Below are 22042 nucleotides of genomic sequence, written 5' to 3'. Positions count from 1 at the left end.
TCCTATTCGTATTCGAGGATATCCAGATCCGTATTCACATTCAAATTAAAATATAATAAATCGTATTATCCGAATTCGATTCCATACGTATTCGATTCCATACGTATTCGATCGGTTTCCATCTCTACTTTTTCGGTTGTCCAAGAGTGGCGACGACTCCATGCATGCACCAATCACGACCGAGTCAAAAAAAGAAAACCAACACTAGTTGACATGTAACGGAACAGGAAACCAACATCTAGCCGCAATAATATTTATTGTCTAATCACAATGCACGAACCACGTGCACACATGGAGCCCACCAGCTCCTTTAATAAAGCAGCATAGATTTAGCTAATTAATGCACATGCACTCGCGCACATGCAGATAACTAATCAATGCAGCCTTCCGTGCCATGGTCACCTGTACGTCCGCGTTTCCCGAACTTTGTCGCACTAACGTCATCCTCCACGTTATAAACGGTACGTGTTTTATATAAAAGTACGTTCTAAAGTAACTTTTCGGTTAAAGTTAGAAGAGTTTTATTAAATAATAGTTTTCAGTTTTTAATTTTTTTAATTTATAAAAGTGATTCTTTAAAATTAGAAACAGAAGATAAAAAAAAGATTTTCCTAATTTACTTTTCACATAAAATCATTTTCTGTATATATTTTATTTTAGAGAATCACTTTTAGCTACAGAATCACTTTCTCCAAAGAATCACTCCCTGTAAAGAATTTAGATCACGGAGAGCTCTACCAAACAAACTCTAAGTCTCATAATGTGAGCATCAATTCTAGATTATAGTTTGTATATCTTGTATATATATCTAATGATTTGATCATCTTCACGTGTATTATTATCTAGCCCAGAGATGATCAAATGGGCTATTTGGGCTGGCCCGGCTATGGTACAGCCCGATAGGCCCGACTACTGTAATGGGTCGTGCCGTGCTGGGCCAGCCCACGGCACGATCGGCATGACGGGTCTGGCCGGCACAACAGGTCTGGCGGCACGATGGGGCTCAGCGGACATGGTGGCAGGTCGGTGGCACGACGGCCAGACCGGTGGGCACGGTGGAGGCACGCTTGACCCGGCAACACTCCGAAAATAGAAAAAAATAAAAAATAGCTACAGAATTCCAAAAAAATCAAAAAAAATTATAGAAAATAAAAAAAGAGCTTTATTGATTGGTTGCCTCATTAAAAACCTTTCTACTAGAAGAAAAAAAAAGTACAACCTATGGCTATGCTTGAAAAATTAAATGGTTTCATTAGAAACCCTAGAATTTTGCTTGCAATATTTAATATGCTTCCTCAAGTGTCCCATTCCATTTGGAGATCTGTCACACAATTCATTGCTGCATATATTACACTTAACAAATTTTACCTGTTCTCCGTTAATTTCTCTAAAGACATTTTCAAAATGTTGCAACACCCATAACCATGCACGCGAGTTCTCGACGTCTTGATCCATGGAGGGAAATATGGAATTGATCTCTTAAAGTGGGCAAGTGGCTACTAGCTAGCAAGTAAAAAAGGAGAGATGAGTGGTCGATGGGATCACAGGGAGTTTGAGATGGTATTTATAGGCCAAGACAAGAGGTGTGTGGCAGGTCATTTTTGAAAAAAAAAATTAAAAAAATCATTAATAAAATAAAATTTTAGAAATAATAGGTACACATAATTAATTCTAAAAATGAGCTTTATTGATACGTTGCCCCATTAAAAATATTTCTAATAAAGAAAAAAAAGTACAACCTAGCTCAAAAAATTAAAGATTACATGTTCTCATCAACATCTAGATACAAATGTTGGAATGAATCTTCAAGCTCAGTGTTCTCTGCAATGTGTTACATTCATGCTTTAGCTTATTCCCAATCTTTTAATATGGTGAGTATTTTAACCATCTCACTTGACAAATTTATTCTTCTCTCTTCGATTACCCGTCTAGTAAGACTGAAGGAAGCCTCAGAAGAAACTGTAGATACGGGAACCGTTAACAAATCTCGTGCTAACAGTGAAAGCACTGGATAATTCGTCTTGTGCTTATGCCACCATTGCAGTATGTTGAAATTTTCTTGTTCATGGCTGATAACGTCGCTGTCGATGAATGTAGTTAGCTCCCCTCTGGATCTTGGAATTCCAGCAGTCGTAGTCGTAGTTGATCGTGACGAAGATTCTGAACTTCTTGATGAAGAACCTTCACTAAATATTTTTCCCCACGTTGTTGTCTTGTTACTGGTTGTGGGTGCTAGTGGAGGTCATTGCAAGCGAACTCCGACATATTTTGTTTCATATTTACTATAAATATTGAATAATTTAGAACGAACATTAGTATAATAAGTAGAATAATTATGGCCAAGAGCATCACCTAGAATTGTGAGAACTCTAAAAAACCTACGATTTTAGCTCTATGATCTAAAATAAAGGCATATGCATTACAATAAAATCATTTCTTTCCAATATTTTAAAAATTTATATTTCATAGGAACTACACAATCTCTTAGAAGATTGTCATTTCAATACATGTTTAAATGAGTAGCAATTTCAATAATATTATGCACTACTAAACAAGATGTTGGATAATAAACTCTCAATAAACTTACAGTTGAATCATAAAAAAATTCAAGAAACCCTAGTATCCTTTCGGCAACATACCAATCCACTTCCGTGAGTAAAGTTTGACCTTCATGCTGATGATAGTGTGTATGAATAAACACACCAAATATGCTCTTATATGGCACAATATTTTTGAGCATCATGAAAGAAAAATTCCATCTTACCGGCATGTCCACAGCAAACTTACGTGGATGCACACCCATTGCAACACAATATTACTTATATGCTGCAATTCGTTGGTTAGAGGAGTTTACAAAAGATATTGCAGTACGAAAATCGTCTAGGTATTGCGACAACCTCTTCAAACCGGATTTTACTATAAGATTGATAATATGACAAGCACATCGTTGATGTAACAAAAAAGATTCAGCATATGTACTAAACAACGGAGTAAGAATATCCATAGATCCAGAGTTTGCACCGGCATTATCTAAAGTGATAGAAAATATTTTATTTGTCAGACCAAATTCTTCAACTACTTGATATATTTTTTCAGCAATAAATTCACCGGTATGCGCGTTGTCAATCAACTTAGACCTATTATTCTCTTTTCTAATTCCCAATGATTATTAACAAAATGAGCAACAATACTAAGATAATCCTCTCTAGCCCTACCTGCCCATATGTCCGAGGTCAAAGCAACTGAAAATGTACATGTTTGCAACATTTCTTTAAGCTTTCTACGACACGCATTATAGTATTTTGCCATATCCCTACTAGTTGTCTGTCTAGAAACATGCGTGAACTTAGGATTATGAGCTTGCTTAATGTAATTTTCAAATGCAGGAGACTCACCGATGTTGAGTGGTAGATCCGCTCTTGCAATGAAGTGGCATAACTCTTTTCGAGCATTGGCAGAGTCATACTCCCAATGACGAATAAAGCCGCCGGGATCATACTGCAGCACCGTCTGCTTCATGGCTGCTCCACTCTTTCGCTTGCAAGTTGTGCCATGCCTCTTCAAATGTCGCGTTTCACCTAAGGGCTTTCCAGATAATTCATGTTTGCAAATATAACACCTAGCATACTTGACACTTACCCCATCTTGCCCTCTGTAGAACCTTTCAAAGTTTTTCCAAATTTCAGAAGTACTGGCTCTTGATCTTTTAGAGCCTGACGATTGAGGTGCTACTGCATCACCTGCATGTGAACCAATCGGAGGTTCACTGTCAGGTCCATCATCACCTGCGGCACTGGTATCAAAGGGGCCATAATTCCCTGTGAGTCCTTGGAGAAAAAAAATCATGATCACCAGCATCCATGATCAATGTCGAATGACACTAAAAAAAATGCAAATATTCAGAGTTAGAAATAATCAATTAATAAAACTAATAATAAAACACAACTGAACAACGATGCAAAAAATCACCAAGATTTCTTCAACGTCAAGATAGCAGGATGACGATTTTGGAATTGCTTGGATTTTTGGCAACAATTCAAACTAATTTTGCCAAATTATCGCTAATTGTCAAGAACTTTGAGACAAGAATGAGAGGAGGAAACAAGAGAGAAAATGGTGTTGCTGGTGTGCAATGGAAGGGCAAGGTGATCCTCTATTTATAGGTGAAAATAGTGATTTTTGTATTTTTTTTGAATTTTTTGGAGCTCAATGGTCACAAAACGGCTATGAAATTCAAAAATACCAGATTAACGGGTCAAATGGGCCGTTCCAGGCCCATTTATCCCATTAAACCCGCGTTCCCCCACGTGCCTCCGCGTGCCGGGCCCACACACAACAGCTACAGCCAGCCCAGGCGGCACGGCCAGCCGGGTGTGGCACAGCCTAGCGGGCACACCTCGGCCGGCTGTAGCCGCGCCGGGCCGGCCGGACCGGCTGTGCCGCCTGGGCCGCCGTGTGCCGTGTCAGGCCGACCGTGCTTCCTAGGCCGCCACGTGCCTAGGCCGGTTCGGGCCCTTCTCGTGCCTACCTGGGCTGGGTCGTGCCCGTGCCGGCTCGTCGTGCCACGCGCTCGACCCAGGCACGGCCTGGGACCTCGTGCCGTGCCGGCCCGGCCTGTCTAGCCTCAGGCCAGGCCGTGCTTAGGTCGTGCCTATAGTGTCGTACTTCGGGCTGGCCTAGTAGGTACGGCTCATTTGGACATCTTTAATCTAGCCTGTCTTAACCCTAGTTCCTTTATAAACTTAGTTCCGATCCCTTTTACCAACCATAATGAGGACATGGCTGCTTCAAATATGAGCAATACTGCTAATAATCCTTAAATCATACAAGAACATGCGCATGACAATTAAACCACCAGGAGAATTCATTTCTCACCGTTCATGCCTTATTGGATGGATTACTACTAAATTTCTGTGATATTTTATTACTTAGAAATATGAGAGAGACATTACAAGCTCACCTGGACGTAATCACTCGAGTGTCAAATCTACTTGAACAACAAGTCGAGCTCAAGTCGAACAACAAATTCAACTCGGAATCTTATGACAACACGTTAGTAAAACATGCATAACTCTCGCATATGGACTCCAATTCAGATAATCTTAGACTTGCAAAAAAGCTTATGACTACTCATATCCAATGGATATGAGTTCGACCAAATATTCCTTATAGCTTAGTCAGAATTAAAGGAATAAGGTGCCACATCACTGTCTTGGACCTTGTTGGGTCATATAAACATGTTGGGGTCAGAGTCTAGGTTGTGTACGTCTTTTCTCAGGTCCACACAACCCTAGGACGCCCTCTTCATATCCCTCTATATATACATAGTAGCTGTTGTATTTTAGGCTTGAATTTTGCTTAGATTATTCTATTTTAGATAGTTTCATCGATTATTGGTTTGTAGAACCCCAAACGCGAGTACTTCATCGGTAATCCGTAATATTCAGATTGCATCTACTTATTCTTGTTTGTGTTCTCAATTCGCTTATAGGAAAAGTCTTATTGGCGAGGTCAATCGCGTCTTGGCACGATTGATAACCACAGACTAGTGGTATAGTGGCTGCGAGGGTTCTTTTTATCTATTCTGGTCGAAACCTTTGGATCATTAACGTCAAAACTTCACTAAATTGACATATCATATTACATTCGGAAGATCGGGCAAACTCACATCAGACCAGATTTTCCATCAGGACATACCTGCATATGAACAAGCAAGCAACCAAATTTTTGAGCATAAGTTCTTTCCAACTTCCAACTTGACATAATGTGAGACAACACGATATCACTTACACAAGTGTATTACATGTATTAATATCACAAAATATTACTATGCTACCACAAGCATATCCAAATAACATATTATCAACACATGCACATCAACAATGTTATAATACTAAATCACTTTGTTTTTCCAGTTTCATCACTAAATCTAATTTTTTTATCACGCATAATTTCACAACATTGAAAGGAAAATCAAACATTTTCCATGAGGGGATGTACCACGGCTGCAGAGCCTCCGAACTAGCATTATTATTGCCATCATTTGTCCAGTCTGTCTTCGATAACCTGAATGTAACATTGAAATGCGGGGCCTTTTCTTGCCGCTCCTATAGGAGTGTTGAACTGTTTTTGATGAGCTTCTTGGACAACAATTAAGCAGAAGAATTATACGTGCCACTTCAATCCATTAATGTAAATTTTTTGGTAACAATTTAAGATACAATTTTGTCGTCTCTAAAGAGGATACAATTATCCGTGCTCCCCCGAGAAACGATTACTTATTACTTCTCACTTCAAATTTGTCTTCTCTGAATGAGAGAGAGAGGAATTGGATGCAAAGAAATCGTGCTTTTGGAACATTCTCAACAAGAGAAAAAAGAATTGAGTCAACGAACTGAGGGAATAAACCACAGGCAGCACAGGTGAGTAACTAATTGTGGTTGCGGCCTCCATGTGCTGTAACGTAACAGCTAGATTACTAATCAATTGTTACTCCATAATAAACTATGGATCCAACTAACAACTTCGAGTCCGTCACCTTACCTAGTCACTATCTCCATCTATAAATAGCCATTCAAACGTGCAGCAATTCATCACTTGTCATCTACACTCAAGTACAAAGGCTTAGAGCACGATCGAAGACAATGGCTGGTTCGTTCCGGCTCGTCGTGGCGGTGACATGCACCTTGGTGCTTGCGTCAGCTTGCCAGGGCCTGGAGGTGGGCTACTACAAGAAGACGTGCCCTCGTGTCGAGGCCATTGTGAGGGATGAGGTGAAGAAGTTCGTCTATAAGAATGCCGGCATTGGTGCCGGCCTCATCCGTCTCGTCTTCCACGACTGCTTCGTCCAGGTATATGCACGATGAATGAATTCTGAAGGGATTCTATAAGGAAGTAGCCATTAACAATGTGAGTTTGACGCGAGGTGTATGTGTATATGTATAGGGATGTGATGGCTCTGTCCTGCTAGACCCGACACCGGTGAACCCGCAGCCGGAGAAGTTGAGCCCCCCCAACATGCCAAGCCTGCGCGGATTCGAGGTGATTGACGCGGCCAAGGACGCCGTAGAGAAGACCTGCCCTGGCATTGTCTCCTGTGCAGACATCGTCGCCTTCGCCGCCCGAGACGCCACCTACTTTCTCAGCAGGTTCAAGGTCAAGATCAACATGCCCGCTGGCCGCCTCGACGGGCGCGTCTCCATCGCCTCTGAGGCCCTCAACAACCTGCCACCGCCGTTCTCCAACATCACTGAGCTCATCAACAGCTTCGCTACCAAGGGCCTCGACGCCGAGGACATGGTTGTGCTCTCGGGAGCGCACACTGTCGGCCGCTCCCACTGCTCATCCTTTGTCCCCGACCGCCTGGCCGTCCCCTCCGACATCAGCGCCTGGTTTGCCAACATACTGAAGAGGCGGTGTCCTGCCAACCCGACCCCGGGAAACGACCCCACCGTGAACCAGGATATCTTCACTCCCAACGCGTTCGACAACCAGTACTACAAGAACGTGCTCGAGCACAAGGTGCTCTTCAAGTCTGACGCTGCGCTGATCACCACACCTGCCACGGCAAAGATGGTTAATGACAACGCCTTCATCCCCGGGTGGTGGGAGGATAAGTTTGCGAAGGCTTTTGTCAAGATGGCCGGCATCGAGGTGAAGATCGGCAACCAGGGCGAGATAAGGAAAAACTGCAGGGTCGTAAACTATGGTCGTCCCAACTACTGATCATCAACCGGATGCAGCCATGCATGCATGACTATTGGTTTGTTCGTTTGTGAAATTTCGTGAGCACCTCGATTTTTTTCCTTTTTTTACACACCAGCGGAAAATTCTTCGCGGATACCTGGTTTTATTTCTTTATTCTTTTTGCTATTGTTGTTGTATTCCTTGCAATGTTCGTCGAGAATGTGTACTGTCACTGAATAAAGATGTAACACTCGTTTTTTAATCTCTCGAGCTTTGTATTTGAGACTTTGGCATCCATGAAATTGGGCTATATAATAAGCTAGCACCTAGATGTCTCATACTTGTCATTGAATCGAATGCCAAGCTCAGCTGCCATCCTACTGCTAACGAAGGATACGATCATGTGCAATGGGACACCGCATCAAGATCGGCTACCACGGTCGGTGATTTTGGCAGAATAATTCTCTTTCTCGTTCATTTGCTTCAAACCTCCACTTTGAGAACAGTCTGACGCCACTGCCCGGATCAACATGCACCAGCTTGAAGTAGCACACAGCTCATGTTGGTTTTTTATTCCTCCGTTTTCATTTGCCCTCAAAAGTACAAAGATTCCCAACTTTTGCATTGATTTCCTTGTGAATGAGCATCAAATTGCTCTTGGATTTACACCAACTTTTGCCCTTAATTGGATTCCGAAATTTTGCATTGATTTCCTTGTGAATGAACATGATCATGCTCTCATGCACGCACACGATCGTCCGCTTTCACTGCTCATCCTTCGTCCCCGACTGCCTTGCTGTCCCCTCTGAGATCAGCGCCTGGTTTGCCAACATAATGAGGAGACGGAGTCCTGCCAACCTGACTCCACCGAGAACCAGAACATCTTCGCCGGCAACGTGTTTAACAACCACTACTATGATAACGACATTGCACACAATGCAAGGTGCTCTTCACATCTGATGCTGCCCTGATCACCATGCCTACCGTGGCTAAGAGTTAATCACTGTCACTACCAGTTCATGATAGACCAAAACCTGCATATCACTGTTAAGTGATAATACACGGTGTCCGTGATATGATGAGGGCCACAACATAAGTGATGGAATCAGCTCCTGGAACTCCCGTGGATAGCAAAATAATGATGATTACAACCAGAACTAGGATTATGACATCTTTACACGTGAAATCACACTTCTTCTTATTTTCGATGTTAGCCAATTTTAGCTCAGCTTAGATGACTGATGACTTAACTGTTGTATGCCACAACATCTTCATATTTGGACTTGTATCCTTTGTAATATGCTTCTTTGAATCCATTAAGTTGTGTGTGGCATTCCTCCCAACTTGAGAACATTTTGCCGACCACAATGAACAACATACCATGTCATAGCAGTCCTAACTTTCACAGAATATGCAAAAATGATATACTACATAATTCATGAGTCAAAAATTCTAATTCTAAAATAACCTTGGAAAAACTACACCCTATCCACAACCTAATTAAACAGAGTGTCAATATAGATAAAACCTTTTGCTACTGAGGAACATAAAACTAACAAGTCGTGCGTATGTTCCACACATAGAAAAACAAAAAACAATGCATACAACCAGAAGTCTATATTAAAAACAAATTCTTTTAAGTTGGCTATATCCATACATGTTGAACTCTCTTTTGGACTAAATCAACCAATATATTGCATTGGTGATATGCATGTGTATACATTGCAATCTTTATTTACATTGCCATATGATTGATTCTATTATACACGTGAACTCTCTTTACAACTAAATAAACTAATCTCTCTATCTAGATGGCAATATCCACACATTATTTCTCTCTTCGAATATGTCAATGATGTACCGATGCTATACCATTTCATAGCACACATCAACAAACTTGAAAATAAGAAAGATGATTCAGTAACCCAAACAATCACCACTGGAACCCTGTCATGTCCCAAAAATGCTAATTTTGTAATTAAGCATGCGTGATTGTTATCGCATGTGCTTACACGTGTTTGCCTATCAAAGACTAGTTAAACATGTTTAAAATACCTTAGAGATGGTTTAGAGCACTTTGGAGAATCCCTAAATACCATGGAGAAGGAAAAGAATAGAAGGGGGTTTATGAGGGGAGACTTAGAAAAATTTCAGCAAAAGAACCCCTTCGAAGTCTGACCAGGGTTCCCCGTGCTCTGACCGCCAGGTACACTACCACGTGGGCTGCCATGTGGATTTCCCACGGTCCGACCGGAGCCAGTTGCGGTCTAACCGCCAGCACACTGAGACTCGACTTAAGGTGATCGATTGCCTCTCTCACTCTCTCACTATCTCATTTGCTCTCTCCCCCCATGTGCACACTCTCCTACACTCTCTCCCTCTCCCACACCAAGCAGCAGGAGTTGCTGCTCCTTTCTTTCCCCAACCGAGCCAAGGAGAAGAGGAGCAGCCCAAGGAGGAGGTCCCTGGTGAGCTCCCCCACCGGAGGTGGTTTTCCTCGTCGAGCCTAAGCTCCTTGGCAACGTCTTCTTCCTCTTCAAGCCATCCATCACCTCTCCAACGGTGATTTCGAGCTCCGACCATTCCCCAACCTCCACGATCGGGCCACGGGCTTCCTCGGACGTGGTGAGCACCCTAAACCCCGTCTCATTCCCTCCCCGTGGCTAGATTAACCGGATTTGAGCTCACCAAGCTCAACAATAGCCTCCACCACCATTAGAAGCAATAACTGAGTTTTGGTCATTTTTGTCATGTGCATGTTATCCTACGCGGTAGAGGAGGTTTGACCCAATTTTATAGTGGTCTGACCGCCGTTCCAGGAGTCGGATCGCCCGCTAGGCTGGTCTGACCGCTAGACCCCAAATCTATCTATACGTCGGTGGTCTGACCGTGTTTTCCCATGGTCTGACCGCCACTCCCGGCATTCTGACCTCCCATGTTGGCGGTCTGACCGCGGTCAACTCAGATAATACCGTTTTAGCGCAGTTCACTGTTTACAAAATTTTTAAAATTCATAATAAATTATCAGAGCTCCAAAAATTATGAAACCAATATTTTTATTTTCATAATACCCTAATATACCTATTAAAAATATTCCCAGACATGAAATAATTAAATAAATTTTTGACATGAATTAATTATGTTGAGGCTTCATTAATTCACTGTTAATTCTTTACAAGTCCAAAAATTGTGAAACCAATTTTGCTAGTCTTCTTATGACTTCTGCTAGCTAGGAAAAATATTTTGATGCATTATAAAGCATATTTATGGCATTTCATCATATCATATTGTAGCATACATTGTTGCACTTCATTCATGCTCATCATATCCATGCGTTCTTCTTTAGTGAACGAAGAACCGGAGCATGGCGCGATCGTGGTTAAAGGTGACGACAACCTCCCAGATTTCTGTGAGTGTTGTGTGGAGAGTATCAGGTAACCACCAGAGCAGCAAGGCAAGCATCTAAGTATATTGCACCCTTTGAATTGAAGTGTGGAGTCTAAAATTGATAAGATATGCTCTATATATGTTTGCATGTGGAGCGAGTCAATGTCAGGTTTATGTGGGTAGAACCTATGTTGATTGCATTACCTCTACCTTGAGTTATTGAATATCCACATCCTTGTAGCCTTGGCGAAATTGTTGATGTCTAATTTGCAAGGTCATTCAAATTCTTAGCGATGCATAGGTCACCGGTAGAAGTCGAGTGGTGAACTGTTCCATTGCTCGCGAGCTATAGGTTTAATTATGGTTCACTATGATAATATTGATGGTGTTGATTGGGTGAGTTGTGAGGATGAGATGATATGTGGGCGGTGTTAGGGGTGTCTTCTGCCCCGGAGAAGTTCCTTGGGGTAGTTCGGGAGAGGAGTCCAGGCACCATAGACCGCTTTGCATCATTTAAGCACCGTCTGTCGGTGCCGTTAGCTTTAGCACTTTCCGTACTTACTACATGTCAAATTATAGGAACGACAAGCTGAATAACTTTGTAGCTATGGCATTTTGGCGTGCGAGTCGATGGCGTGAGCGGGTGGGCTTGTAGGGGTATCCAGTTTGCTCCGGGAGTAGTTCTGGGTGACCCCTGCATCTATCGGTGCATGAGCAAACGGTTGGGGCTTATTGGGAAAGGTTGACTCGTGTACCCCCTTGCGTGGACCTATGCGGACACGTGAGCCGTATGGTCTTCGAGTCGTGTAGGTAAAGGAGTACCCCTGCAGGCTATAAAAACAATTTGAATTGCCGGGCTCTTGGTCATGAGCACGCTTATGTCCATCCGCATCAGTCGTAGAGTTACAAGTATGGGATGATGGTATGGATGGTTTTTTTGGAAATGTTGATGTTGGCTATTGATGTATTGCTATGTTTCCATTTACATTTATGTGCAAGTTGTTGGTTACAGGGTATGTTGGTTAAGCATAGGTGCTCACATATTAATGTACTTAACCTTATGGCCTTTTTCTGTAATATAATTTGAATTACTCGCTATTTGTTACGCTTGGTTGTGTTGCTTATGTTGGAAAGATATGTGTTCCGATCTTGGGCACAAAACATGTCCCGGGACTACCGGGAGGATATTCTGGTTAATCATCGAAGTCGTGATTATGTAAATGATCGACTTGATGATTAACTTGAATATTGTTTGGATGGTTCCTCTCAAACCCCTTCTCCTCTCCTCCTCTAATCCAACATTCCAAGCTAATGTGGTCTATATGACCGACCAATTACCCCAACAATCACCATTGGAACCCCCTCGAAGCTCAAATCAGTCAAATGTAGCACAAACTTAAAGCTCAGAATGGCCGGTAGCTGCAATACGGTAAGGGTCTGGGCGGTGGAGTGCGTGGGCTGGGTGTCGAGGAGGATGGGAATGACGCTAGGGAGGAGGACAGCAATGGCGCCAGGAAGGAGGACGATGACGTCGAAGAGGACAGGGACAGCAAGCACGGGCTCGTCGGTGCGAGCTCATGGTCCTCCGGGGGTGTGGGCTTCTCAGCGTCGGGAGTTGTTTCGGCGGAGGGCATAGGGAAGGGCAAAATTTTCTAAGCATCAAAGGGCACAAGGCGTCGAGCCATTTTATAGGGGAGGACTTGCACTGCCGACTCAATATGATCACCGATAATGAAATGGTACCTTCATTGCTAGCTCAAGAAGACTACCGGTAGTGCAACTACTTTCACTGCTGGCCCAATAAGTCCACTAGCAATGAAATCAGTTTCACTGTCGTCACAATATGTCCACCGATAGTGAAACCCCTTTTACTGCTTGTGTCATGGGGTACAAATTTTTTTTTTAGCTTTGCGCATGCACTAAGACTTGAACCCACGACCTGCACCAAGTAAGACCGAATAAACCGTTGCGCTACTCAAGTGATTTCAATTGAGTTTATACTATCTATATTTATTAATATTCTGTTGACCTAAAATCCTAATACATATTTATCTAAATTTGAACTTGCTATATACTAAAATTAAGTTTTGTATATACCTAAATTTCCTGGTTCAATTATCTAATTCAATAAAAAATTAAAATAAATATGTTCATACCTAAGTTTCTATATTGGGGCTTGCTAATTAATTAAAAATAATAATTAGAGCTTCATATATATCTTAATTTCATCGATAAATATTTAAATTCATTAGAAATTGAAATTAAATATGCTCATAACTATAGGTAATTCATTAAAAATAAAAATAGTAATACATAGCAATAGTGCTAGCTTGTGCTATTGCTAATTCATTATTAAAAATTAAAAATCAATATGATCAATAATAAAGATATCTTCCACCATAAATTACAAATTGAAGCTTACATAACAAAAATGAGGTATAATTGCATCATAAACAAATTCATACATAGTAATTAGTACATTTTAACTACTTTGCCTTAACGATGCACCCTTCATTATGATCACGACGTATATAGGGAGGTTCATCAGCGTCTTCCATGGGACCTAGGTCGACATTCTCTTCGAAAGGAGGTAGCACATCGAATTGATTGTAGTTCCTCGTCAACAATATTCTCCACTCTGATAAACCTTCTTTTTCCATGAAGAACCACGTGGCGCTCTTTCTTGTTAGCCGGGTCCAAATCCTTTACATAGAAGACTTGCATAACATCATTCACAAGTACAAATGGTTCTTCTTTGTATCCAACGATTTTTTGGTCCATTGTAATCATACCATACTTATCGATCTTCACACCCCCTAGGAGTCTGACCCATTGTCACCAGAAAAGAGGAACCTTTAACACTTCATAGTCGAGCTCCCAGATCTCCTCTATGAATCCGTAATAGGTCTCCCTATTTCCACTACAGTCGTAGGCATTTATACGGACACTGCTATTTTAGTTGGCGCTCTTATTATCCTAAGCTCTCGTATAAAATGTATAGCCATTTATGTCATATCCTTGAAATGTGAGGATTGTAGTTGACGGTCCATGAGCCAACACAGTCAGCTGAGCATACTCTATCTGCTTATACATCAATTGTCTATGCAACCAGACACCAAAATGATCTCGGTGCTCTCACGCGATCCAAACATCAAACTTCGCCGAGTTTCTGGTGCGTAACAGCAAACTAGGTGCACGTGCATAGCGCGTCCAGAAACTGGACAACGAGAATGTCAACCTTGATCCCAACGGTTTGGATGCTCTAATGGATGACCTGGTTGGTGAGGGTGTGGAAAACATCAAGGGTATGTGTTGGTGGAAGGGCATGGCGATTTGAGCTTTGGTCGGCCGGGAACGTCAATGCCAATTAGCGGTCACATGGCTCTCCACGACAGTGATGACCGTGGCAGCGCAAATTGGGCTTTGGCCAGGGCTAGGGCTTGATTAGAGACTTAATATGATGGTAAAACAGAGTTAAGGAAGGGAAAGTAGGGGTCCTCACCTTGCTTTGACGATCGGAGAAGGAGGATTCGCGGAGACGGCGACGAGGTAGCGCATCACGTGCGGTGGCGGCATCGGCTCCAGCGAACTGCGGCGCATGGACAGGGCACCTATGGTGGCTAAGGCTTGGAGGCATGGAATAGGGGTAGGGAGGACGTGCAGCACCTATTTATAGGGCTAGGAGCGGCTGGTTGTGGTGGAGTCCAAACCAGACACAAATCGGGTTCAAGTTCGAATCGGTTAGGATTTCTTTTTTTGTAGCTCTCTATTCCGAGGACGATATCTCCACCGTTCGGACTCCAAATTGGCCGTTTCTAGACTCTAAATTGTAATACTCGAAGAGATATACATCTTTGGTATTCATTGGAACTTCTAGAAATGCTATCTTGATTTTCGAAAATGCGTCACAAGATAAACTATTTGAACTGAGACTTATCTGCGCAACACTGATTTCACGGGACATAACTCCTAGCTCCTTTATCCAAAAGGTAACTACCATAGGTTCAAATCCAAGCTCTTAATGAGACTTACAACTTTGGTATTACCAAGATTAGCATTTAAGGCCGTTTTGAACTCCAAAACTTCATGGGAAGATGAGGTTGTCCATCACTCCGCGAAAATTTCCAGATTTTGTGGATCCAGATTGAGGCATCTAGAAGACTTGGCTAAGGGTTTGGACTTGAGCAAAATTGAGCCCAAAGACACTTTAGGTATATGTAAAATTATAAAAGAAACTTTTGCAAAGAAATTTGAATTGGGTTTGAATTTGAATTGAGCTTGGAGTGAATTTAAGAGAAATGAAAAATGAGGTTGAACAAGAATAGGAGTAGATAAGGAATTTGAATGGATTTGGGTAGAATTTGAGAAAGAGGAGAGATTGGATTTAAACAAGGATTTGGATAAGATTTGAATTGTGATGGAGAAGGATCAGGTATGATCAAGGATTGAATAGATGATGAATTCAAAGATTTTTAATTCCAACTATTGAGATCCTTAACTAGCTTACTACAGAGTTTTGTAAAATCTTTTCAAAATCTTTTTCACTCAAACACCAAAGAAAAAGAAAAAGAAAAAGAAAAAGAACTCTAATGCATTTACCTGGCTTCTAACAAAACTCAGCATGGAATGCACATAAAATAATAACCCATATTGATTGATTCATTGATTAAGAAAATAGGTTTTAAACCTATGCTACTGGTGAAGCTATTCAATAATCTTGAATTTTTTTAAAAAGTTGTAAATTCTGAAAATTAGGGTGTTACATTGTGTTATCATCACATGACAATCATTAGACTTCATGCCAGTTAATTTTAAATCTTTCATGTTTACTAGTTTTTTATGTTGGTAGAGTAAGCAGATGGAACTTTGATTCCATGCAAGCACTTACACATTGCAATTTTCTCTGCCTTGCTCAGACTATAGCTAGAGGGAACAAGATATTTTTCATCTTCACGTGTATTATTATCTTCACGTGTATTATTATGTAGCCCAGAGAAGATCAAATGGGCCATTTGGGCTGGCCCGGCTACGGTACAGCCCGATAGGCCCGACTATTGTAACGGGTCGTGCTGTGTCGGGTCGGCCCACGGCACGATCAGCATGACGGACCTGGCCGGCACAACGGGTCTGGCGGCACGATGGGGCTCGGTGGACACGGTGGCAGGTCGGTGGCACGGTGGCCGGGCCGGCGGGCACGGTGGAGGCACGCTTGACCCGGCAGCACTCCGAAAATAGAAAAAAAATAAAAAAATAGCTACAGAATTCCAAAAAAATCAAAAAAATTATTGAAAATAAAAAAAGAGCTTTATTGATTGCTTGCCTCATTAAAAACCATTCTACTAGAAGAAAAAAAGTACAACCTATGGCTATGCTCGGAAAATTAAATGGTTTCATTAGAAACCCTAGAATTTTGCTTGCAATATTTAATATGCCTCCTCAAGTGTCCCATTCTATTTGGAGATCTGGCACTCAATTCATTGCTGCATATATTACACTTAACGAATCTTACCTGTTCTCCGTTAATTTCTCTAAAGACATTTTCAAAATGTTGCAACACCCATAACCATGCACGCGAGTTCTCGGCATCATAATCCATGAAGGGAAATATGGAATTGATCTCTTAAAGTGGGCAAGTGGCTACTGGCTAGCAAGTAGAAAAAGAGAGATGAGTGGTTGATGGGATCACAGGGAGTTTGAGATGGTATTTATAGGCCAAGACAAGAGGTGGGTGGCGGGTCATTTTTGAAAAAAAATAAAAAAATCATTAATAATATAAAAAGATAGAAATAATAGGTACACATAATTAATTCTAAAAATGAGCTTTATTGATAGGTTGCTTCATTAAAAACATTTCTAATAAAGAAAAAAAGAGTACAATCTAGCTCAAAAAAATTAAAAATTACATGTTCTTATCAACATCTAGATACAAATTTTGGAATGAATCTTCAAGCTCAGTGTTCTCTGCAATGTGTTACATTCATGCTTCAGCTTGTTCCCAATCTTTTACTATGGTGAGTATTTCAACCATCTCACTTGACAAATTTATTCTTCTCTTTTCGATTTCCCTTCCAGTAAGACTGAAGGCAGCCTCAGAAGAAACTGTAGATACGGGAACCGTTAACAAATCTCGTGCTAACAGTGAAAGCACTGGATAATTCATCTTGTGCTCATGCCACCATTGCGATATGTTGAAATTTTCTTGTTCATGGCTGATAACATCGCTGTCGATAAAGGTAGTTAGCTCCCCTCTGGATCTTGGAATTCCAGCAGTCACACGTAGTCGATCGTGACGAAGATTCTAAACTTCTTGATAAAGAACCTCCACCAAATATTTTTCCCCACGTTGTTGTCTTGTTACTGGTTGTGGGTGCTAGTGGAGGTCGTTGCAAGCGAACTCCGGCATACTTTGTTTCATATTTACTATAAATATTGAATAACTTAGAACAAACATTAGTATAATAAGTAGAATAATCATGGTCAAGAGCATCACCTAGAATTGTGAGAACTCAACAAAAACCTGCGATTTTAGCTCTATGATCTAAAATAAAGGCATATGCATACAATAAAGGAATTTCTTTCCAATATTTTAAAAATTTATATTTCATAGGAACTACACAATCTCTTAGAAGTTTGTCATTTTCATACATGTTTAAATGAGTAGCAATTTCAATCATATTATGCACTACTAAACAAGATGTTGGATAAAAAACTCCCAATAAACTTACAGTTGAATCATAAAAAATTCAAGAAACCCTAGTATCCTTTCTGCAACATACCAATCCGCTTCCGTGAGTAAAGTTTGACCTTCATGCTGATGATAGTGTGTATGAATAAATACACCAAATATGCTCTTATATGGCATAATATTTTTGAGCATCATGAAAGAAAAGTTACATCTTATCGTCATATCCACAGCAACCTTACGTGGACGCACACCCATTGCAACACAATATTACTTATATGCTGCAATTCGTTGGTTAGAGGAGTTTACAAAAGATATTGCAGTACGAAAATCGTCTAGGTATTGCGACAACCTCTTCAAACCGGATTTTACAATAAGATTGATAATATGACAAGCACATCGTTGATGTAACAAAAAAGATTCAGCATATGTATTAAACAATGGAGTAAGAATATCCATAGATCCAGAGTTTGCACCGGCATTATCTAAAGTGATAGAAAATATTTTATTTGTCAGACCAAAGTCTTCAACTACTTGAGATATTTTTTCAGCAATATATTCACCGTCTAGCCTCAGGCCGGGCCGTGCTTAGGCCGTGCCTATATTGTCGTACTTCGGGCCGTTCTAGTAGGCACGGCTCATTTAGACATCTTTAATCTAGCCTGTCTTAATCCTAGTTCCTCTATAAACTTAGTTCCAATCCCATTTACCAACCATAATGAGGACATGGCTACTTCAAATATGAGCAATACTGCTAATAATCCTTAAATCATACAAGAACATCCGCGTGACAATTAAATCACCAGGAGAATTCATTTCTCACCGTTCATGCCTTATTGGATGGATTACTACTAAATTTCTGTGATATTTTATTACTTAGAAATATGAGAGAGACATTACAAGCTCACCTGGACGTAATCACTCGAGTGTCAAATCTACTTTAACAACAAGTCGAGCTCAAGTCGAACAACAAATTCAACTCGGAATCTTATGACAACACGTTAGTAAAACATGCATAACTCTCGCATATGGAGTCCAATTCAGATAATCTTAGACTTGCAAAAAAGCTTATGACTACTCATGTCCAATGGATATGAGTTCGACCAAATATTCCTTATAGCTTAGTCAGAATTAAAGGAATAAGGTGCCACATCACTCTCTTGGACCTTGTTGGGTCATATAATCATGTTGGGGTCGGAGTTTAGGTTGTGTACGTCTTTTCTCAGGTCCACACAACCCTAGGATGGCCTCTTCATATCCCTCTATATATACATAGTAGTTGTTGTATTTTAGGCTTGAATTTTGCTTAGATTATTCTATTTTAGATAGTTTCATCGATTATTGGTTTGTAGAATCCCAAACTCGAGTACTTCATCGGTAATCCGTAATATTCAGATTGCATCTACTTATTCCTGTTTGTGTTCTCAATTCGTTTATAGGAAAAGTCTTATTAGCGAGGTCAATCGTGTCTTGGCACGATTGATAACCACAGAATAGTGGTATAGTGGTTGCGAGGGTTTTTTTTTACTATTCTGGTCGAAACCTTTAGATCATCAATGTCAAAACTCCACTAAATCGACCTATCATATTACATTCGGAAGATCGGACAAACTCACATCAGACCAGATTTTCCATTAGGACATACCTGCATATGAACAAGCAAGCAACCAAATTTTTGAGCATAAGTTCTTTCCAACTTCCAACTTGACATAATGGGAGACAACACGATATCACTTACACAAGTATATTGCATTTATTAATATCACAAAATATTACTATGCTACCACAAGCATATCCAAATAACATATTATCAACACATGCACATCAACAATGTTATAATACTAAATCACTTTGTTTTTCCAGTTTCATCACTAAATCTAATTTTTTTTATCACGCATAATTTCACAACATTGAAAGGAAAATCAAACATTTTCCATGAGGGGATGTACCACGGCTGCAGAGCCTCCGAACTAGCATTATTATTGCCATCATTTGTCCAGTCTGTCTTCGATAACCTGAATGTAACATTGAAATGCGGGGCCTTTTCTTGCCGCTCCTATAGGAGTGTTGAACTGTTTTTGATGAGCTTCTTGGACAACAATTAAGCAGAAGAATTATACGTGCCACTTCAATCCATTAATGTAAATTTTTTGGTAACAATTTAAGATACAATTTTGTCGTCTCTAAAGAGGATACAATTATCCGTGCTCCCCCGAGAAACGATTACTTATTACTTCTCACTTCAAATTTGTCTTCTCTGAATGAGAGAGAGAGGAATTGGATGCAAAGAAATCGTGCTTTTGGAACATTCTCAACAAGAGAAAAAAGAATTGAGTCAACGAACTGAGGGAATAAACCACAGGCAGCACAGGTGAGTAACTAATTGTGGTTGCGGCCTCCATGTGCTGTAACGTAACAGCTAGATTACTAATCAATTGTTACTCCATAATAAACTATGGATCCAACTAACAACTTCGAGTCCGTCACCTTACCTAGTCACTATCTCCATCTATAAATAGCCATTCAAACGTGCAGCAATTCATCACTTGTCATCTACACTCAAGTACAAAGGCTTAGAGCACGATCGAAGACAATGGCTGGTTCGTTCCGGCTCGTCGTGGCGGTGACATGCACCTTGGTGCTTGCGTCAGCTTGCCAGGGCCTGGAGGTGGGCTACTACAAGAAGACGTGCCCTCGTGTCGAGGCCATTGTGAGGGATGAGGTGAAGAAGTTCGTCTATAAGAATGCCGGCATTGGTGCCGGCCTCATCCGTCTCGTCTTCCACGACTGCTTCGTCCAGGTATATGCACGATGAATGAATTCTGAAGGGATTCTATAAGGAACTAGCCATTAACAATGTGAGTTTGACGCGAGGTGTATGTGTATATGTATAGGGATGTGATGGCTCTGTCCTGCTAGACCCGACACCGGTGAACCCGCAGCCGGAGAAGTTGAGCCCCCCCAACATGCCCAGCCTGCGCGGATTCGAGGTGATTGTCGCGGCCAAGGACGCCGTAGAGAAGACCTGCCCTGGCATTGTCTCCTGTGCAGACATCGTCGCCTTCGCCGCCCGAGACGCCACCTACTTTCTCAGCAGGTTCAAGGTCAAGATCAACATGCCCGCAACAACCTGCCACCGCCGTTCTTCAACATCACTGAGCTCATCAACAGCTTCGCTGCCAAGGGCCTCGACGCCGAGGACATGGTTGTGCTCTCGGGAGCGCACACTGTGGGCCGCTCCCACTGCTCATCCTTTGTCCCCGACCGCCTGGCCGTCCCCTCCGACATCAGCGCCTGGTTTGCCAACATACTGAAGAGGCGGTGTCCTGCCAACCCGACCCCGGGAAACGACCCCACCGTGAACCAGGATATCTTCACTCCCAACGCGTTCGACAACCAGTACTACAAGAACGTGCTCGAGCACAAGGTGCTCTTCACGTCTGACGCTGCGCTGATCACCACGCCTGCCACGGCAAAGATGGTTAATGACAACGCCTTCATCCCCGGGTGGTGGGAGGATAAGTTTGCGAAGGCTTTTGTCAAGATGGCCGGCATCGAGGTGAAGATCGGCAACCAGGGCGAGATAAGGAAAAACTGCAGGGTCGTAAACTATGGTCGTCCCAACTACTGATCATCAACCGGATGCAGCCATGCATGCATGACTATTGGTTTGTTCGTTTGTGAAATTTCGGGAGCACCTCGATTTTTTTCCTTTTTTTACACACCAGCGGAAAATTCTTCGCGGATACCTGGTTTTATTTCTTTATTCTTTTGGCTATTGTTGTTGTATTCCTTGCAATGTTCGTCGAGAATGTGTACTGTCACTGAATAAAGATGTAACACTCGTTTTTTAATCTCTCGAGCTTTGTATTTGAGACTTTGGCATCCATGAAATTGGGCTATATAATAAGCTAGCACCTAGATGTCTCATACTTGTCATTGAATCGAATGCCAAGCTCAGCTGCCATCCTACTGCTGACGAAGGATACGATCATGTGCAATGGGACACCGCATCAAGATCGGCTACCACGGTCGGTGATTTTGGCAGAATAATTCTCTTTCTGGTTCATTTGCTTCAAACCTCCACTTTGAGAACAGTCTGACGCCACTGCCCGGATCAACATGCACCAGCTTGAAGTAGCACGCAGCTCATGTTGGTTTTTTATTCCTCCGTTTTCATTTGCCCTCAAAAGTACAAAGATTCCCAACTTTTGCATTGATTTCCTTGTGAATGAGCATCAAATTGCTCTTGGATTTACACCAACTTTTGCCCTTAATTGGATTCCG

At 41.6% G+C, this 22042-nt stretch overlaps 1 protein-coding gene and 1 pseudogene across 1 annotated transcript; both read left to right on the top strand.

Annotated features, from left to right (window-relative positions):
- Nucleotides 1–6608: 6608 nt before the first annotated feature.
- LOC133911053 (peroxidase 2-like) lies at nucleotides 6609–7980 on the top strand. The gene is made up of 2 exons (XM_062353275.1): nucleotides 6609–6851; nucleotides 6946–7980. The coding sequence occupies exons 1-2, from the start codon at nucleotides 6645–6647 to the stop codon at nucleotides 7723–7725; spliced, it is 987 nt and encodes a 328-aa protein (XP_062209259.1). The 5' UTR covers nucleotides 6609–6644; the 3' UTR covers nucleotides 7726–7980.
- A 12332-nt stretch (nucleotides 7981–20312) lies between these two features.
- LOC133911052 (peroxidase 2-like) lies at nucleotides 20313–21517 on the top strand (annotated as a pseudogene).
- The last annotated feature ends 525 nt before the right edge of the window (nucleotides 21518–22042 follow it).

Source organism: Phragmites australis, chromosome 3 (genome assembly GCF_958298935.1).
Source record: "Phragmites australis chromosome 3, lpPhrAust1.1, whole genome shotgun sequence".
Classification (NCBI taxonomy): Eukaryota; Viridiplantae; Streptophyta; class Magnoliopsida; order Poales; family Poaceae; genus Phragmites; species Phragmites australis.
Note: the sequence above shows the minus strand (reverse complement) of the source record. Positions and strands in the feature narration are given on the sequence as shown.

What these genes read in the sequence shown, in the direction of transcription:
- LOC133911053 (XM_062353275.1), top strand. Translation starts at nt 6,645, where the DNA reads ATGGCTGGTTCGTTCCGGCTCGTCGTGGCGGTGACATGCACCTTGGTG. An exon ending in TCCACGACTGCTTCGTCCAG is followed by an intron (nt 6,852 to 6,945) that starts GTATATGCACGA and finishes GTATATGTATAG; the next exon opens with GGATGTGATGGCTCTGTCCT.